The sequence below is a fragment of the Ambystoma mexicanum genome, chromosome 7q (assembly GCF_040938575.1).
Source record: "Ambystoma mexicanum isolate Mex_15411 chromosome 7q, UKY_AmexF1_1, whole genome shotgun sequence".
NCBI classification, from domain to species: domain Eukaryota; kingdom Metazoa; phylum Chordata; class Amphibia; order Caudata; family Ambystomatidae; genus Ambystoma; species Ambystoma mexicanum.
The window spans coordinates 1,135,350,922-1,135,369,647 of record NC_090941.1 but is presented as its reverse complement, the minus strand read 5'-3'; the positions used below and the strand labels follow the sequence as shown (position 1 = coordinate 1,135,369,647).

The 18,726-nt window shown below is 42.7% G+C and overlaps 1 protein-coding gene across 3 annotated transcripts in view; it reads right to left on the bottom strand.

Moving 5' to 3' along the window:
- Positions 1-664: 664 nt before the first annotated feature.
- Positions 665-18,726, bottom strand: part of LOC138528692 (zinc finger protein 271-like) — a 163,652-nt gene continuing 145,590 nt past the window's right edge. For all 3 annotated transcript variants that reach the window (XM_069640549.1, XM_069640550.1, XM_069640551.1), the window contains one exon: positions 665-5,216. In XM_069640549.1, the coding sequence (XP_069496650.1) occupies positions 3,891-5,213 (1,323 nt within the window). In that variant the 5' untranslated portion in view covers positions 5,214-5,216 and the 3' untranslated portion in view covers positions 665-3,890. The remainder of the gene's footprint in view (positions 5,217-18,726) is intronic.

Below are 18,726 nucleotides of genomic sequence, written 5' to 3'. Positions count from 1 at the left end.
GCAGATCTAAGAGGGCTTCCTTATATTTAATCAAAAGTGGATTGGTGGATCAAATGTGTGCCCAACAGAGTACTGGTTTCAATTGGATATAAATACCAATAGATGGTAGCTCAAGTTCTAAATGGAGTGGCATATTTGGTGAGCTGTAGGGGAACAACTATGAGCAGCTTTTTTATAAAATAGTTATCAATCACGCTCAATCTAGGGTTGTTGGAGTGCTCCCACAATTCTGCACTGAGCATCACCGCTGGTAGGCCCTGCATTTGACAGATATCAAACCGTTTGTCAAAGATTTTTCAAACATCAAGATTGCACTGCTACTTTTCCTTAGGATCAAGTTGGTTTATATCAATAAGGTTTTGCTAATTCGTGTTTCACCCAACCCTGATTCTAGTTTCCCTTATGGATAGCTTCAAGCGAGAACGAGATCTAGAGTTTTCCCGTAGCTTTGGAAATCCTATAAATGTGCCTTACAGACTGCTCAGTTTGTTTATAATTTGGGCATATCCCGTTGTTTCTACTAAGTAAATTACTTTGATATAATTTACTTTGTTTAAATTACTTCGAAAATACTTTGATTTTTTGGGTCGGTTCATTTCCTCATCTCCCCTTCCCCTTCATGAACACCCCCACCTCAAACCCTTCCCCACCCTCTTTACCCCCTTATACAAAAATACTTAAAACCTCAAAGTATTTTTGAAGTTATTTCCACAAAGTAAATTACATCAAAGTAATTTACTTCATGGAAACAATGGGATACAACACATTATAAAAAAAAGCTGGGCAGTCTGTAAGCAAAATGTATAGGATTTTCTTAGTTTTGGAGGAGATAGGGGAGGCGTGCCCTAAATCAAGTCCTCCTCAATAGTAACAAGCATTTCATGTAAGGGTTCATACTGAATGTTTAGATCAGCCAAAATGAACAAAATTGTTTTGTTGAATTTATCCTCCACCCAATTGGCTACCAAATGTGATACAATGTACCCATCCCATTTAAGCCACAAGGTCTGCACTGTTATAGATGTTGAATAGCAAAAATGTATCACCTCCTGGGATTTCAATGTATAGGCCTTGTATATCTGGTGAACCTGTATGGATACATTTTATGTGGGCTACAGGTTTCCTGGAAACATACAAGTCTAAAGATCAAATGAAATTGACCCAATTGAGGTCGTCCCGATATGTGTGCAGGCCAGCTATGCTCCAAGACACCAGATTCAGCTCCTGCATAAGATCCCTATCTTGTGTTAATCCAATAAACTGGCAAGCGGGTAGGGAAATGTCAAGCACTTATTAATGCAATGTTGAAGGGTGTCAGTTTTGGGATGGGCAAGGATTGTTGGCACTCCTCTCAGTGAGAAGGTCTGCTGGAGGAATAGTGCTTAAGTACATTGATTGCAAGTTCCTCATTGAGGAAGATCATTTTGTTGTAATCTTGGCCACCTTGCCCAGTGGCGTGAAAACTCCTAGCTTCAATAGTATCAGCTCTCATGATTGACACGCAGTGTTTCTGATGGCGTATCCAATAGATGCATTTATTGATAAAACTGTCTTTCCCCTCCTGTTTTCCTGACATTAATTTTGGTTCATTAGTAATGTATAATACTCCTCCTCTATGGTTATAATCATGATTAGCGGCAAATGTCTTTTTGAAACTGTGGGCCTCATTACAAGGTCGGCGGTAACCCGCCAGTGCTACCGGCGGGTTGCCGCCGACCTCTAACACTGTTCCGCCGACTGAGATACCAGTGCCACCGGGACATTACAAGTCCCGGCGGCCTGGGATGTCAGGTGGCAGAAAGTGTAAGTCCCCATTCCTGTGGAGCCCTACGGGGCTCCACAGGAATGGGGACAGCGAAGCACCGGCTCTGGTGCGTCAATGAAAAACATGCCTGCAGGGGCCGGTGATCTCGGCAGGCCAGACCTGCCAGGAGCACCGTCCTCTGCATGCATTCTCGTAGTCTGGTGATCCGGAAAGGGTACCAGTACGTTGCTACCAGCACCATTATTTCTGGACCGCCAGGCTTAAAATGAGCCCGTATGTCTTTTTGGCATATAATCTCCCCATGGCCGATAACCATTCCACACACCAGTATGAGATACATAACCTGAGGTTTGGTGGCTTTTTATCAGACAGTTTCTAGGTGGAATATGCCCCCTGATTGGGGAAGGATTGCTTCAATATGATTTTCAAACACCTGGAACATTGGATTTGGTTAGTGGGAATTTGATTAGTTAGCAGTAAATGGGTAGATACAGCCATCCTAGGTGGCAGCCGACCCATAGGTGGATTCATCAGAGTAGTTAGGTTTTTCAGATCTTACTTAGCTACGCCAAACTCCTTTTTAAATCCCCAATAGATTGTCACAAACACCTAATTTGAGCCAGTAACAAAAGGCAGTTAGATCAATTCCTCAATGTGGGCACAACATAAGGGGTCTGGGACTTGATTGCCATTTTGCTCATCATGGTTCAACATAGGGGTGGCAACAGTATTATCTGGATTAAGGTCTGCTATACCAGTTCACTGCTCCTTGACCAAATGAGTTAGGGATCAAAGCGATTGGAAATTTAAATTCCTTCAGTGATAAGAAACAGGACTTGCAAGGAGTCTTCCTCTTCTGAATCACCAGTTGATGGTTGATTTTCAGAAAAGTGGTTACAATGCATCTCAACTGGAAGGAAAACATTACACCCCCCCATTTGGTTAGACAGTCTTGGGGTCACAATAGGATTGCAGTCGAAGAATTATGCCATTTAGCAATATCTTTACATGGCTTAGATTTAGAAAAAGATCCTTTAGTTTGGTGGGGCTTCACAGAGCCCTTGCATGTTGTTGCCTTCGGTGCTTCTCGCGGCTTATCTGAAGCAGGGAGGTCTGATACAGGTGCTGCAGCTGTACCATTAATATTGTCTAAGAGGCCCTCAATCACATGTATTAACGAGTTTACCTCTATTAAGAGAGCAACCAGGGGGGCCACTTTCTTTGGGCCATTGACAGGTGCATCTTTAGTCTGCCCCCCTAGCCCCCGTGCTGCCTCTTGACTTCTGAGTACTTTAACTGTTAGTTGTCCAAAGAACCTGTATCAAATGAAGTAAGGAGGCATAGCAAGGGCTGTATTGAAAACATACAGCCTTACATGATCGCAGACCTTCGCAGAGTGCAGCGGACTGTCTCACCTTTTTCTTCAGGCTTCGGTGAGTGCTTGATATCCAGCATCCTTTGAAGCAAGTTGGGCTGGGCTAGCAGAAAAGCAAAGCAACATTACATGGTCCTGTGGAGGATGGATTTTTCCTTGTCCCAAGGCTTTGCCAAGGGCTCGATAGCTAGCATGTATTTGAGCATGGAGAGCGGGCCAACAGACAGGAAAGCAGCAGTACAGGATCCTGTAGAGGTGGTCGACTGCCGCAGACTGCCTTGCCCTTGTCCTCAGGCTTCGGCGAGGGCTCGATATCCAACTTCTGAATTTAGGCAGCAGTTGGTCAACCAGCTGAGCTATCATACCAGAAATGGTGCGTCAGCCATGAAGGTTATACGTAGATATTCGCTGTGGGTGCTTCACCCATTAACTGTTTCTGTTTAAAATCTTTATAATATGCAATAATCATCCAAAAGGTATCCTGGAGCCGAGTGGTTGGACCACAGGAGACGGCAGCAGGGCTGCTGACTGTGGACATATGCATGATTTCCAAGATTCCCAAAAGATCTGATTGTCATCAGGAAATGGAACAGTGGTTGGAAGGGAATTCCACTTGTTGACCCTAGGCTTAAGATGGAGCACTATTTTCTTTGCAAAATATCTCCTGCTTATAATTACAATTAATAATGCATTGTTGTCATGCAAGTCCTTCCCCAACATACACATGGCTTTTAACTATATGAATGACACTTATCTCGCTCTGTACAGTGGTGAGGGTTTCTCTCCAGTGTGGGATCTCGTATGAGTCATTAGGCTTGATGCACGATTAAAGTGTTTACCACATTCTGTACACCCATAGGGCTTCACCCCAGTATGGATCCGTTGATGGCTGCTTAGGGCAGAGGGATCACTGAAGCTTTTCTTGCATTCTGTGCATTGATTTGGCTTCTCACCAGTATGGGTCCTCTGATGCACAATCAGAACCGAGATACAAGTGAAGCTTTTTACACACTCTGAGCACTGGTATGGTCTCACCCCAGTATGGGTCATCTGATGCCTCTGCAGATGTGCGGTCTGAGTGAAGCTTTTATCACACTCAGTACACTGGTATGGTCGTTCCCCAGTATGGATCTTCTGATGTAGCTGCAGATATGAGTTATAAGTGAAGCTTTTCTCACATTCTGTACACTGGTATTGTCGCACCCCAGTATGGATCTTCTGATGCTTCCGCAGATTTGAGCTCTGAGTGAAGCTTTTATCGCACTCTGTACACTGGTATGGCCGTTCCCCAGTATGAATCTTCTGATGCAGGTGTAGATATGATCTAGAAGTGAAGCTTTTATCACACTCTGAGCACTTGTATGGTCGCACCCCAGTATGTATCTTCTGATGCTGAAGCAGATTTGATCTCTGGATGAAGCTTTTCTCACACTCTGTACACTGGTATGGTTGGTCTGCAGTATGGATTTTCTGATGCCTGTACAGGTGTGACTTATAAGTGAAGCTTGTCTCACACTCTGTACACTGGTATGGCCGCTCCCCAGTATGGATCCTCTGATGCTGCTGCAGATGTGAGCTATACGTGAAGCCTTTCTCACACTCTGTACACTGGTATGGCTGCCTCCCAGTATGGATCCTCTGATGCTGCTGCAGATGTGAGCTCTGAGTGAAGCTTTTCAGACACTCTGAGCACTGGTAGGGTCGCACCCCAGTATGGATCTTCTGATGCTTCTGCAGATTTGATCTCTGAATGAAGCTTTTTTCACACTCTGTACACTGGTATGGCTGCTCCCCAGTATGGCTCTGCTGATGCTGGGTTAGATGTGAGCTCTGAGTGAAGGTTTTCTCACACTCTGAACAATGGTAGGGTCTCACCCCAGGATGGCTCTGCTGATGCTGGGTTAGATGTGAGCTCTGAGTAAAGCTTTTCTCACACTCCAAGCACTTGAAAGGTTTTTCCCATGTGTGGGATCTCTGATGCATTGTCAGCTTTGATGTTTGATTAAAGTGCTCATTACATTCCGTGCACTCATATGACTTCTCCCCAGGATGGATCTTCTGGCAGCTGCTCATTCTCTGTTGAAAGAAGCAGAAGTACCCTTTATTATTTTATGTCAATGAACAGCCTAAAAATCAATAGATCTACCTGCAAGCTGTTAATTCTCGTATCAAAACCCACTCATAAACTCATTGGGTGATCCTGTGAGAAGCCGCTTCTGAGCCTTCAACAATCAGGAGAGATACATGGCAAAATGTACTTGTTGGGACAATCTTCACAGACTTACATGTACAATACTGAGTGCAAATCTAGTCGTGCTTGCCCCCATACATGAAGAGATGAGACTTGGGCATGAATTTAATTTTCACTGTTTGATGCAGTATTTTTCTAAAACAGGAAATTCATTAGGGAAAAATAGAATTACCAATGAGTAGCTATTGACTATGGGACTATATTCCATCTAGAGGTCCTGAGGGAAAGCTGATAGACAATGAAAGTGGAGCTCGAGTGTATGATGCCATTAGGTACCAGAGGGGCAATAAACCCCATGACTGATAGCTTCACAATCATAATGTGATGATGTCTATGGCCCCGTGTCGTTTTCATGCTCCATGTGCTGTCCCCAGGGTCCAGAAGTGCAGGGGGTGGGGAGGGAAGGCATGAGGGAAATATATACAACAGCAAAAACAAACCAAGGAGAAACAAGTGCACCACCAACCCCTAACCATCTCCATGACAGTTCCCTAACAGAATCACAGCTTCTGTGCAGTTAAATGCAGTGTGGCCGGTGGCAGCATCAGAGCCAAAGCTTTCACAAACAGCCAGAATACCAGCTCCTGTGTGGCTCCTGTGCAGTCACATGCAGTGTGGCCGGTGGCAGCACCATAGCCAAAGCTTTCACAAACAGCCAGAATTCCAGCTCCTGTGTGGCTCCTGTGCAGTCACATGCAGTGTGGTCTATGGCAGCACAAGAGCCAAAGTGTTCACCACCAGCTCGAATCACAGCTCCAGCACTGTCAGGGAAGCTCTGGCTGTATGTGGCCGGGGTCCTGGGAATGTCCTGCTTCCCTCAGTTCTTATATCATCATCATCATCATGATTAGGCTTTTATTCAACTTTCGTCATTGTGCCAGTAAATACATAAACCATTGTCATAAAAACATTTAACAGTATAAATTCTGACATGATTTACAAGGTGAATGATACAACATTACATCAGCAATATAAACTCAATACATGTGAAAGGGGCCTGATCTTAACCAGTGTCCCAAAAGGAGCGGTTTAAGCAAATCTCAATAATTCTCCTCTAACCTAAACATTGCCTCCAGGTTACATTATTTAAATGAATAATGAATCAGATCCCATGGTTAGCCCCTAAAATATGAAAAATGTGCAAAATATCAGTACAGACTAAATACAGTTTTGAAGTAGATTAAACAACATGATTTAAAAGGGACCTAATGTATACCAATGCTGCAGACGGAGCTGTCTAAACAAGTCTCAGTAATTCAGCTATATCCTAAACATGGCCTCCAACTTACATTATTTAGGTGAATAATGGAACAGTTCCCAATGGTTAGCCATCAGGATATGAAAAATATGCAAGACAGCATTACCGACTAAATACAATTTTGATGTAGATTAAGCAGCACAATAAGTGTAAACATTGGCATATAGTCCAAAACATGTAAAGCATTTTTTATTTATTTTATTTTTATTGGCTTATATAAACCTTTAAAAAATGGAACAAGAAAGAAAAATGTGCACTTTGCACAAAGTTACTTAGTGTCAATATCAGAATCAGTGTGTATCATCACTGCACTTTGTCTGTTGAAACATAATCATGCCTCAGGTTTACCATTGACTCGAGTTATTCCTGTGAGTGCTGTAATGATGAGGGAAACACTGATTAAGGCTCTTAGACCTTCAGAGTCTATATTTTCCAAGCATCTCTCTATGTCTACCAGGATCAATGTTAGTGCAAAGATCAATTTTTTGTTCACCCCGGAGAACAGTAGTTGCCACCACTCTTCAGCGGCCATCGTTGAAAGTCCTTCCATCAATGGGCCTAGGTGAGTGGTTCTCTGCTCTCGGAGAGCGAGGCAAAACAAAGTAAGATGTTTTAGTGATTCTTCGTTGGTGAAACAAAGCCGACACTTTGTGTTCGTCTCACCAGAGCCTGCCCAGTGGCTGATTCTATCTTTGGTCTTGATTAAGTTTAAGCGAAAGCGCAAATAGGCAGTTCTGCTTTTGTTGTCTGGAAATAAGGCCACGTAGTTTTGAAGGCTATTATATGCTCTGGCTTCACTGGGCACATCTTTCATTGATTTCAGTCCCCTTCTTTTGTCCCCAGTTAAAATCCAGTCCTGTTTCCATATTTTTTCCTTTACCACATATGGGTTCTCTTGGAGGGTTTTCACATCTGTGTCATACATGTCTAAGATTTATTTGCACCTTTTGTGCCATAGAGATAGTAGGCACTCAAGATTTCCACTGCCAGGATTGTGTATAATTCTAAACTGAGGAGTTACATCTTTTGTGATTGGTTTTCTAAACAGTGCTAAGGTATTCCAGCTAATTCGGGTTTGGATGGAAATCAAGCTTAACTCGTATCGTATACATACTGAAGGGGTGCCATTAGGTAAGTGAAGGACTTTTACCCAAAAGATGTTTTCCAAGGTCAACCATGTGTCTTCGGAGCAGCCAAAAGCATTTTTCGGCTCCGAATATTAGGGCTGGGACCACTTTCTGCTGATAGAACATTATCACCGGCTTCAAAGAAAACTTCCCATAATTTTTGTTCAGTATCTTGGCCTGGCAGGCGAATTGCCGACACCTTGCTTTAACAATCTCCACCCAACGCCCATCATTTATATTTGCAATGATCTGCATGTCAAGATATCTGGTGTTTTTGACAGTGAGTCAGGATTCTGTTCCTAGGTGCCATTTGAATTTTTTGTTGGGCCCTTGCTGGCCGGTTTGCAAGTTTTGCAACGTAAGTATTTCAATCTCGGCATTGTTTATTAGCAGGCCAATGTTGTTAACGTAGCTTAGCAATGCATCCATTTTACGCTGTAGGCCGATCAGAGTGGTATTTAGCAAAATTAGGTCATCGGCATATAGCATCCAACTGGCCCATGAATTTTGGGGGAGAAGGATCGAGGACCTTCAACTGCAGTGCCAATATCTAACAGGAACAGATTGAAAATTATGGAGGCTAAGGGACAGCCTTGCTTCACACCGCAGTAGGTGTTAATGTCGTCCGTAAGAAATACAAATGTACTCAGTGTGCAAAAAGGCAGGTTGCTATTTCGGCCCAAAGTTTAGCGCATGCTCAGAGAGGTCCCTTTGATCATCTTCTTAGTTTAAATGGTATACAAGCTACTCTGGGCAACTGAGGATACGCAGACCCTTCATTAATACAGATATCGATAAAAACGGTTGAATTGTGCAAGTCAGCAAAGGTAGGTACAATATCGTAATGGGCTAGGGAATGAATTCCCTATTTCCCCAGCCATCAATTTTCTAGATCTTGTACACGACGCCTAGTGGAAGCAGCTAGCTACACAATATACAATACTGATATCGTTAGATCGCTTAAACCATAAGGGTGCTTGATTTACAGTCATACACTGTGTGCTTTGCAAACCGTTTTCAAGTACCTCCATCGGGCCACTCAGTAGCACTGACGAAAAACAAGAATTGCCCTAGTGTCTCCCTGGCTGAGCCACACACTGGTCATGAATCACTTCCAGTTGGAGATCATTTACCTGCACGGTGCGCCAGATTCAGTAGGTTTAGTCTAAACTTCAAAAAAAACTATGAGCCAAATGCGGGTTTACCACATCGAGATACTTTTTGAATCCCAGTTAGTGCTTACCAATCATATATGACTCACCCATTGCTAACACGCTACAGGCAATAACAAGTTAAATTTTTCGTCTGCTCACGTGGGACCCTCTTTACCAATTCCACTGTACTTTTCGCAATACCTAAAGGGTTAAACCATTCCTCACTTAAGTTCAAGTTAATCAAATGTATCTTGGCGTGTACAAACCAAGGCAAAGATCTACCCCCATCAGAGCTCAGAATATGTACAACTGAGTTCAGGGACTGTCCACACTCTCAGCCTGTACAGGACTGGCCCAAGGCTTGCATCCCTGGTAATCGGTCTGAGGCCCAGCTCTAGATACAGGGGACAGACCGGGCATGCAGAAGCATTTGAGGAAGGATCTTTCAGCCAACCCCAATTTACTGGCCACAGCATGGCCCCAGGTTTCCACTCCATACAGGGATGCAGATTTCTCCTCTGCGACATACATACTGCGCCCAGATAATCATAGCATCGGACCGGTTCTAAAGCAGTGCCAGTGATGTATAACTTGAGTTTGGTAAACTGTTTAGGCCAAAAAACTATAGAGATCTAGTTTTCCCAGTATTCAGCTCAAACTGGAGCTCTGTGCATTTCTCCACAAATGCTTCCAGGGTGGTGTCCAGGCCCCTTGCTGATGTTGACAGGAGAACAGCGTCTCCAGGAAAGAGCAACATTGGGATGGCTATGGTTGGTCCAAGCGTTTAGATCTAACATGGCTTGTGACTTCATCTATGTAAATTGGGAACAGCAGAGGGGCGAGGCCATAACTGTGCCTCACCTCTCTGGTCACAACAAAGGAGTCAGTCAACTCGCCACCCAAACACCAATGTACAGAGGCTCTATTATTGGTATCAGGTAATATTATCCCATTATATATGGTCGCCGTATATATTATCGCCGGGAAAAGTTGTGGCGATATTATATGGGTGACCTTATATATAGGGACAGGGGCAGCAACAAAAAAAAAAAAAGGGTTTGGGGTTGCAGCGGTGTCCCCCTCATTTTCCATGCAATAATGTCCCCACAAAAAACGTCAATTTCTCGGCCACATTTTTGCATGGCGATATTTTTGAGGGGACATTATTACATGGAACACTATTATTTGAATAAAATGATTCAATGATTTCCAAAAGGTTACCTGGAACCCCCCTTCTGGCCAATACAGACCACAATGGATTTTGATTGTGAATATTTCTAATGTGCACCAAACAGATTAAACTATATACAGGCACATATGTCAACTTTTAGATAGCATTTCAGTGTATGAATTCATTATTTATTCTGTAAAGAGGGCAGACTATCTAAATGAAAATGTTTTTAAACTCTTTCTGAACAATATTAGGGATTTACATGACCTAATATCTAACGGTAGTTGGTTCCATAATTTTGGCCCAAACACTACAAATCAGGAGTTTGTCGCCAGAGCTGAGATCTCTGTGTGGACAATATCGGGTGATCTTATCCACAGATATTCAGGGGTGAGTACATTCAAACACTTATAGATCAGACACGCCACTTTACATTTTATTCTGTCCTCTACCTTGAGCCAATGTAGGGATCTGTGTAAGGCAGATACATGGTTCCTTTTCCCAAGGTGTCCAATCAGCCTGATTGCAGCATTTTGAGCTCTCTGCAATCTGTCTGGCTGGGACTCCTGCCAGAAACGTGTTACAGTAGTCCAGGTGGGGGTTAGTCATGGCTCCCACAACTACTGTATGATCTTCCTGCCGGGATAAAATGAAGCACATTCCTCAACACCCGCAGTGCATGTCCTGCAAGGATAGCTCAGCGGCAACGTGCTCGCCTTGGAAGCAAGACGACACAGAGCAACAAGGGTTCAATCCCCGCGTCTGTGCTTAGAAACCTCTGGGTATTAAGCTTGTTATAAATAACCTATCATGTCTATCATGTCATAGAAGACTGCCTTAACCTTAGTCCCCACCTGGACTTCACTGCCAAGGTTCTCATGCCATATACAGCCTAAATGTCTGGTTTTGTTAGCATATTGGAGTTGGTCCCCCAAGATCAGTGGGGGTAACCTCTGTCTCTCCAATAACATTTTCCCTTTTAGGCTGAACAGTATCACTCAGTCTTAGCAGCATTCAGCTATAATTGATTATCTGCCATGCAACCATTAAGCTCATTCATACACAGATTCATTTTCTCAAATGCTTCCTCCATATTCTTTATCTCAGTGTTGATCTGTGTATCGTCCGCATAGGAATGGAACTGTAGGCCATGCTTCCGAAATATGTTAAACACTGGACAGAAGTACAGATTAAAGGAAAAGTGCACTCCAAAATATTATTTTTCCGATCGTTCGGGCATGTGGTTTTAAGCAAACTGTGATCGATCGTAAAAACATTTCCTATGCACCTTACCTTAGTCTTCCTCACTTTTACACATGTGAAAGCAACGAGCAGGGCGCGGCCATTTTGAGCTAATCTTATCTGTTGATCCATCACCCTAAGTTCAAGTTCCCCTGCGGCACTAAATCATATCCCCTGCCCCTGAAACTGAAATCACTATTTCTAGCGATATGCTCCACCTATGTTCACGCTGTTAGTTGACAGCGTAGCCAAATGTGCCTCATCATCACACACGTATAAACGTCATTTGACGCAGAACCCAGAATATCAACACACACATCCTCTCACAGCACAGCGTGTCCCAAATCTGAATCGAAAAAACTATTTTTAATGGAAACACCAATAAACGCTCCGAGAACAATTAATTTCGTTGTATCCGAGCATCAAATCTTCATTGAGCGGTAAAACGTGTTCTTTTCGGGAAAAGAAACGCATTTGACACACCTTGAATTGCAAGGCTTCAGCATCAGCTTCTTGCTAGACCACCGTAAATGATGACAGGTTGCTCCTCGTCGCTGGTACTGACAAAGGGCATATGGGTCCCGGGCGATCGTCCCACAAAAGCGTGATCGTCATCCATCCGTTTATGTGAATATGACACTGTTGAAGAAGCCCGTCACTTGGAATCTGGAAATGATGACATTCGCAGAAAGGAAGAATATATTTGTATTGAAAGAAAATAACAAAAATATATTTCAGTAGCAGTTCTTTATTCCAATTTATCCATTTACCCTTTAATTCTGTTCCGGGTGAAACCTAATAATGAACACAAACCATAAACTAATGGAAACACAGTGAACAGATTTTGCAAAGTTGAAGTCTACAATGTCATTGAGAGGTTAGTGCCGTAGAGTATGTTTAGCTCGCAATGGGATGCGGAAGCTGACGGAACAAATGGAAAAAAACACATAGACGGCATTATAACGGAATATTAGCAACAAACCTGGGGGTGTTGGAACGTGGGAGAACCCAGATGTGCACTCCCAACTAACAACCTATTACAATGTAAGCAAGCAATACAGGTCAGAAAATAAAACCTTGACTCGCTCGTCTATAAACTCGTCTTCAGCCAAACTTACATTATATTTGGTATTTCCATTCTCTTGGCGTAACGCAGAGTGCCCGCTCAGATCAACGGTAATGAAATTACATGTTCCTTTGTCCGGTCTTAAAATGTTAAACCTTATCATTTTTGCGGGTAATAAACACCTCAGCATCTGTGAAACTAAAGCAAATCCTCCCTTTCTTCCAAGGTCCAACAACAACTGAACATTTTTTTGAGCGCGTTTGCAAGTATCGTTTTGCTGAAGGGAAGCCACAAATCAAAAACATACTGTACAAGATGCATTGGTGTGAACTTCCTACAAGCAACTTCAAACGCTGTGATTTTCACTCCATGGGTGCAATTACCCACGCCGACTAACGTGGCATTTGAAATATGTTCAAAAAATAAACCAATTTGTTTGCTGGCATCCACCAATGCTGCGCTATCGTGAATACTTTTTTTGGTCATCTATATTGCTAATAAAGGCTGGCAACGTAGCATGCACATGTCCAAATGGACAGAATAAATGTTTGATACTTGCTAAAGGCAACATTGAATGACTGTAATTTCAGTGAGAACTTACTCGTGCAGAGCTGGCAATGGGTGGAGGTGGCAGGGGCTGGCTGTGCACGGCGCTGAGAGAGGGAGAGGCTGAGAATTTGGCAGAGGGACAGAGGCCTACAAAAAGATGTTGTTCGGACTAGACAAAATGGAGTGCAATCTGCACATATTAGCAAAGGTTTTATACACCTATAACTAGGATGGGGGATGCTAATATATGCAATATTGTTGGAGATGTGTCTTCTCTTAGATCACACTTCATATACTTATGGCGAGAATGATGCCGGGGGGGGCAAAACACACCACTCCTACCAGATAACGAGGAAACCATTTTCAAATAGGCCCAATGACACTGACAAGTCATATCTTCAAGTGCCCTTTCATCTTCAATGAACTTCCCGTGCACTAACAACCTAAACCCTGCCAGGCCTCAGCCCACCAGCTCCGACAACGCAGTTCCTTTCATGCCAATATCCATCTGACCCTCAGTGAAGGACCCACAAGAGTTGACCGAAAGCGGGAAGGGGAAAAACACAGAGTTACACTGTATGGAATCCTACAATAGGCGCTTCTTGCAGAAAAAGGTGACAAAAAAGATGATACATTTGAAATCACAATTTGGAGGTTATTGCCACCTATTTCTAGCTCCACAGACATGCATGTTATCATTAGGACATTTAAATTAATGATTCATAAACTGGATTAATGTGCATAATTCAATACTTAATACTTTTAATAGATTTGAAATTCGAGTTAAATAGCATTCAATTGTTCATGTACAATGTACAAACATTGGCGAACATAGCCCAACAGTTACAGTCAGCACATTATGAACACTGCTACAAATCATTTATACCGGGAAGTCAACCGGGAAGTCAACTGTTCAACGAGTTCAGCTTTCGGCGGACATGGCTCGTTTGTAATGTCTTGAGGCAATGTTTATGCCCTAGAAACATAATCAGGATCAATTACGTGAGTATGCATGGCCAGCACAGTCAAAGTGAAATTTTTCACAAAATCAAATTCCATTTCCTGGTATATTGGCTTGGCCACCCATTGTTTGCTTTGTTTTGCAAAGTTCATTGTGTAGCGAGGCATCCCAAAGTTTCCTGCAGTTCTCAATTGTTCTCTATGAAGATTCTCATTATGCGCTAATGCGGCTAGTAATGTCCTAGCTTGCATCCCATCAATGCTGAAATGCAACCTCTTGGGCCTCTAATTTAGGCACATATTGTGGAACAACTCCAAATCTCCACTGTGACAGAATTCTGTGATTCCCTTTAAGCCTCTTGAAATAGTTTTATCAAACACAAACTTCTCAAGAGCTTTATGTGTAGATGAAGACAGAACCAACCACTTTATCTTGCGTTCCTGCTCCTCCGATAAAGGTCCATGTGCACATTCATGAAGATGTGTGTTTTCTGTCCATGAGTGAACATTGGAACAATGGTGCATCAATGAGCGCCATTTTTCAAGTAGAATTTCCACAGACCCATCACAAGTTTTGGAGCTCCACCAATGATGATTGCTGAAAGAATGAGACCACTGTAAAATGTTTCCCAAACCTTTTTTTTTACCAGCAGCAGTGATTATTTTATTCACTGATTTTGCAACGTGCCATACATCAAATTGATGACGAATGTTTTGAAACTGATCTCACATGACCTTGGCTATTGAAACATGTCTGTCAGTGGCTATGAGGTCTATTTGAATTCCCCTCGATTGAAGATGTTCGACAGATTTTATGAAACCATGTTTCTCCATGGCCACAGAAGACTTACATTGGATCACCTGCACGATCTCAGAACTCCGAATTTCTTTAATTTCCATGTCCTGAAAGTGGTATGTGCAGTACTTTGCAGAAATTCCTGGGCTATCACATTGTCCGTCACCAGCTAGCCTGAACCGTTTGCCAGAGAATGTACTTTCAATTGACATATGTTCAATTTGCCATGCTTGACTAATAGCGGGGAACAAAAATGATCTTTGATATTTGTAGTACTGGCTTTTAGCAAGGAACTGAACTCTCAGAAATTGACAGAAACTGTACAACTTACCAAAAGTGGAGCCACTGAAAAGTAAAGCTGCTGAACACAGTAGATTTCCAGCTGGCACTTTGCCCAGCATAGGTTGAGCGGACCATGAAAATGTGTTAGGACGGTGGACACAGGTTGCTTTGATGTTCAGGTTAGTGTCTAGCAATACACGAGTCACATTCACCAATGGCTCCCCGCATATTTTTCCCCTCTCTCGATGGACACATTTCAGCATCAGTATAATCTCTATTAGGCAGCTGTCGAATACAATGGGCCTCATTACGAGGCGGGCGGTAAGGGATTACCGGCACCGGTAAGGGCACCGGTGCCGGTAATCCCTTACCGCCCCAATACGAGTTCCCATCGCGGGTCCTCCCTTAACGGCTGGTTTTCCCAGGCATTAAGGACGGGACCCGCAAAGGGACTCTGGAGCTAATAACGGTATCTCAATTTGCGGTACCGTTATTAGTGCCTTCCCCATTCCCATTGAGCCCTATGGGGGCTCAAATCGGGAAGGGCCCTGGTGAATGGGGAATTACCGGTCCCGCCAACCTTGGAATGGACCGGTAATTGCTACATTCACCAGGGCGGAGTCCAACCTCGTATTGAGGGCCAATGTATTTGTGCTCCTTTATTAGCCAATCGTCCTGCATGAATGTGGTTTGGGACTCATACGTGGTGGATAAATCGCCCAAACTGCCCACACTGAAGTCGAGATCATTGGCAAGTTCATATGTCAATTGCATTGAAGCTTCAGTCTCTGTTAGTTCAGCTTGCGCAATTTGTACACGAACTGGTGAAACCGTCAACTTCAAAAGTTTATTGGGTGGAATGCTTTTTGCAGGTGTAAATTGTGCCAAGTGGTCAGCGAGGTATTCCAATGCATCTTCATTATATTCAGTATCATCTTGTCTATTTCTCACATTGTAGCAATGGTCCAATAACACTTTGCTGGTCACATTCTATTCAGTTTCAGGCCGTTGGACATAAGCATCTCGAGTCTGCTTATTGACTAGACCACGCTGCGCATCAAATAGTAGTTGCTGCATGGTGAAATCGGTTTGGCAAGGGGCATCTTTGGTTTCATTTGTTGTCTGTGTCTTTATACTTCTTTTCCTTCTGGGCCTCTAGAAGATGGGTCAGAAAAACATGTTCAATGTATAGCACACACACAGATGAGTGTGCTTCATTTGAAAAAACTTGTCATTAAGAAAATACAAGTCCACAACACTTCTAGAAAACAAAATTGTTTCTCATTTACCCGTGTTTTACCCGCATATTCTTGATTTTCTGTGAAACCGTGGTGTTCTCTGTAACATAGATATCACTACTTTTTTTTTACCTACTTTTGGGCTGTTTTTAAAAAAACAAATGGACAGATTTACACCACATTTACAAAAAGCACACTATCGGGACCAAGCTGTCACTCCGCCCGCAAATTTGGTGAACATTGGTCCAGAGGTTTGGTCTGCAGACATGAGCAAATTCTTTTTGCCACTGAGCCTATGAGGATTTCCACACATTTTGGTACCCCCCCTATAATTTTGCCTCCCGTTGACAAAACTGCACCAAACTTCATAGAAACATTCCAAGGGGGCCATATGTTTTTTTTGCAATGTTGGTTGACTATTCGTCCAGGGTGAGCAAAGTTATAAGCCGCCCAAAAAGTGCTTTCTATGAGTTGAACAACTTAACCATAACCACACGGCCGCTACTGCAGGCCATGTAATTATATATATATATTCACTAAAAAACACTTAGTTAAAGGGACGTTATGGTTCCAAGTAAAACCTAAAAACCCCTGAAATTCACCAGTTATGGTAAGCTAAGCAACCATAACTCCCGCCACCACTGTGCACTGCTAAGACTAACACCCAGGACATCAAAGATGACATCACAAATGTCATTGATGACATCCCTTTAACAAAGTGTTTTTTAGAGAATTGCATAGGTTTTTAGTAGCACAACTTAACCATAACGTCCCTTTAACAAAGTTTTTTTATTGAAGTGCATACGTTTCTAGCAGTGGCACGTAACCATAATGTAAAGTAACATCTGACTTCATTGCACACCTTCCGGAGAATGGCACATGACCATATGCTGGCGCACAGCACAGTGACGTATCGGAGAATCCGTACACACTTAAAAATAAGATCTATGCCTCGTGCACAGTGTTGAACTACATTTTTTACTGATGTAGGAACTTGCACCTTCAACATTTCCCTTGCACAGCTCCAACACCTATTCGTACTCAGACATTAACAATGTAGTACACAGTACATACTTTTAGCAAAAGTACTATTTATCTGAAACCGACATGAGCTAAGGCCACCCCTCCTACCCAAGAAACAGCACCACTGCTGTAATGAAGGAGCATGAGTAACACTGCCCCTACCTTAGAAAAAACACACGCACAACATTTTCCCCCATTCACCTACCCCTCCATATTATAGTTTGGTGCCTCTTTGCTAATTACCGTCCGCATTCTTCCTTTTTACCTGTCCTTCAAAAACAAAAAAGCCATCCGTAAACAAAGTAAATGTTCCTTTAAGAACCACCTTTTACAGTTTACAAATATAAATTAAAAAAATCGCATACACTCCATGTTCTTTATGTTTCTCAGTAAAGTACATAGATGCAATAAGATTTTTCAACATTTCCATTTGCAGTTTGTAGTATGCTAATGGAAATATTGTAGCATTCGTCCTCGGTCCTGGGACTGGAATGGTTAATAAAGGGAAAGCAGGTTAAGTTATCAGCCCATTAGAAGCGAGAGTGCATAACGCATTCTCTGGATCATTACCCCCCTCCAACCCCTGAAATGGGGGATGAATGCCATTAACAATCTAGATTTCCAAAGCAGTAACCCGTACTACTAAAAAAGAGGATTTTTCGTCGTAATCCAGGACGCCACGGGCGTCCCGGATTACAAAACAAAATCCTTTTCCAAGATGGCCACCATAGAAAGGGAAGGCAGTTGTTCCATACAGGGTCCCTCTTTGCTTTCCATGGCAGTCTGCAGAACGCAAAAAGCAAACCCTGTTAATATATCATCAGTAGTACTTTTTTCTTCCCTGTGAAAAGAAAACAGTAACATTTTAGAATTTGTAAAGTGCTTTTATTTCACAATAAACTGCCTGAGACCATCAGACTATTCCCATTTTCAATCAAATTGTAACTTTGTTTCTTCGGTCGTCATTGAAAATGGTAATCGTGAGGCACACGTTGTTCTTTTCCCATACACGAAGTAATCGTTTTAGATAAAGTAACCGCTTCTGTCGCACAGTGATTTCCAAGACGTCGGCATGAACTTCGGCCTACACGACCATAAAATATGTTATTTTATTACTTCTAATGGCCACTGCAGCGTACGGACAAATGGGTCCTGGGCGATCATCTCACAAAACTGTGATGGTTAGGTAGGCGGTCACGAGTACGTGCATAAGGCGTGCAAAAAATCTGTCACTTGGCATCTGGAAAACATGGCAATAACAGTAAGGCAGGATGTAGCTGGTCGGAAAACATAACAGAAAATACTTATCAATACCCAACCTTTAGCAAACAATTTCAAAAACGACAAAAAGAACGAGGAAAGTGATAAAGAAATCGACGTGGCCATACATGACATCTTAAAGAAATATTAGCATTCAACATGAGTGAATCTCGTGATAGCCTACAAATCCTGAGAAGCTACACTTTCCA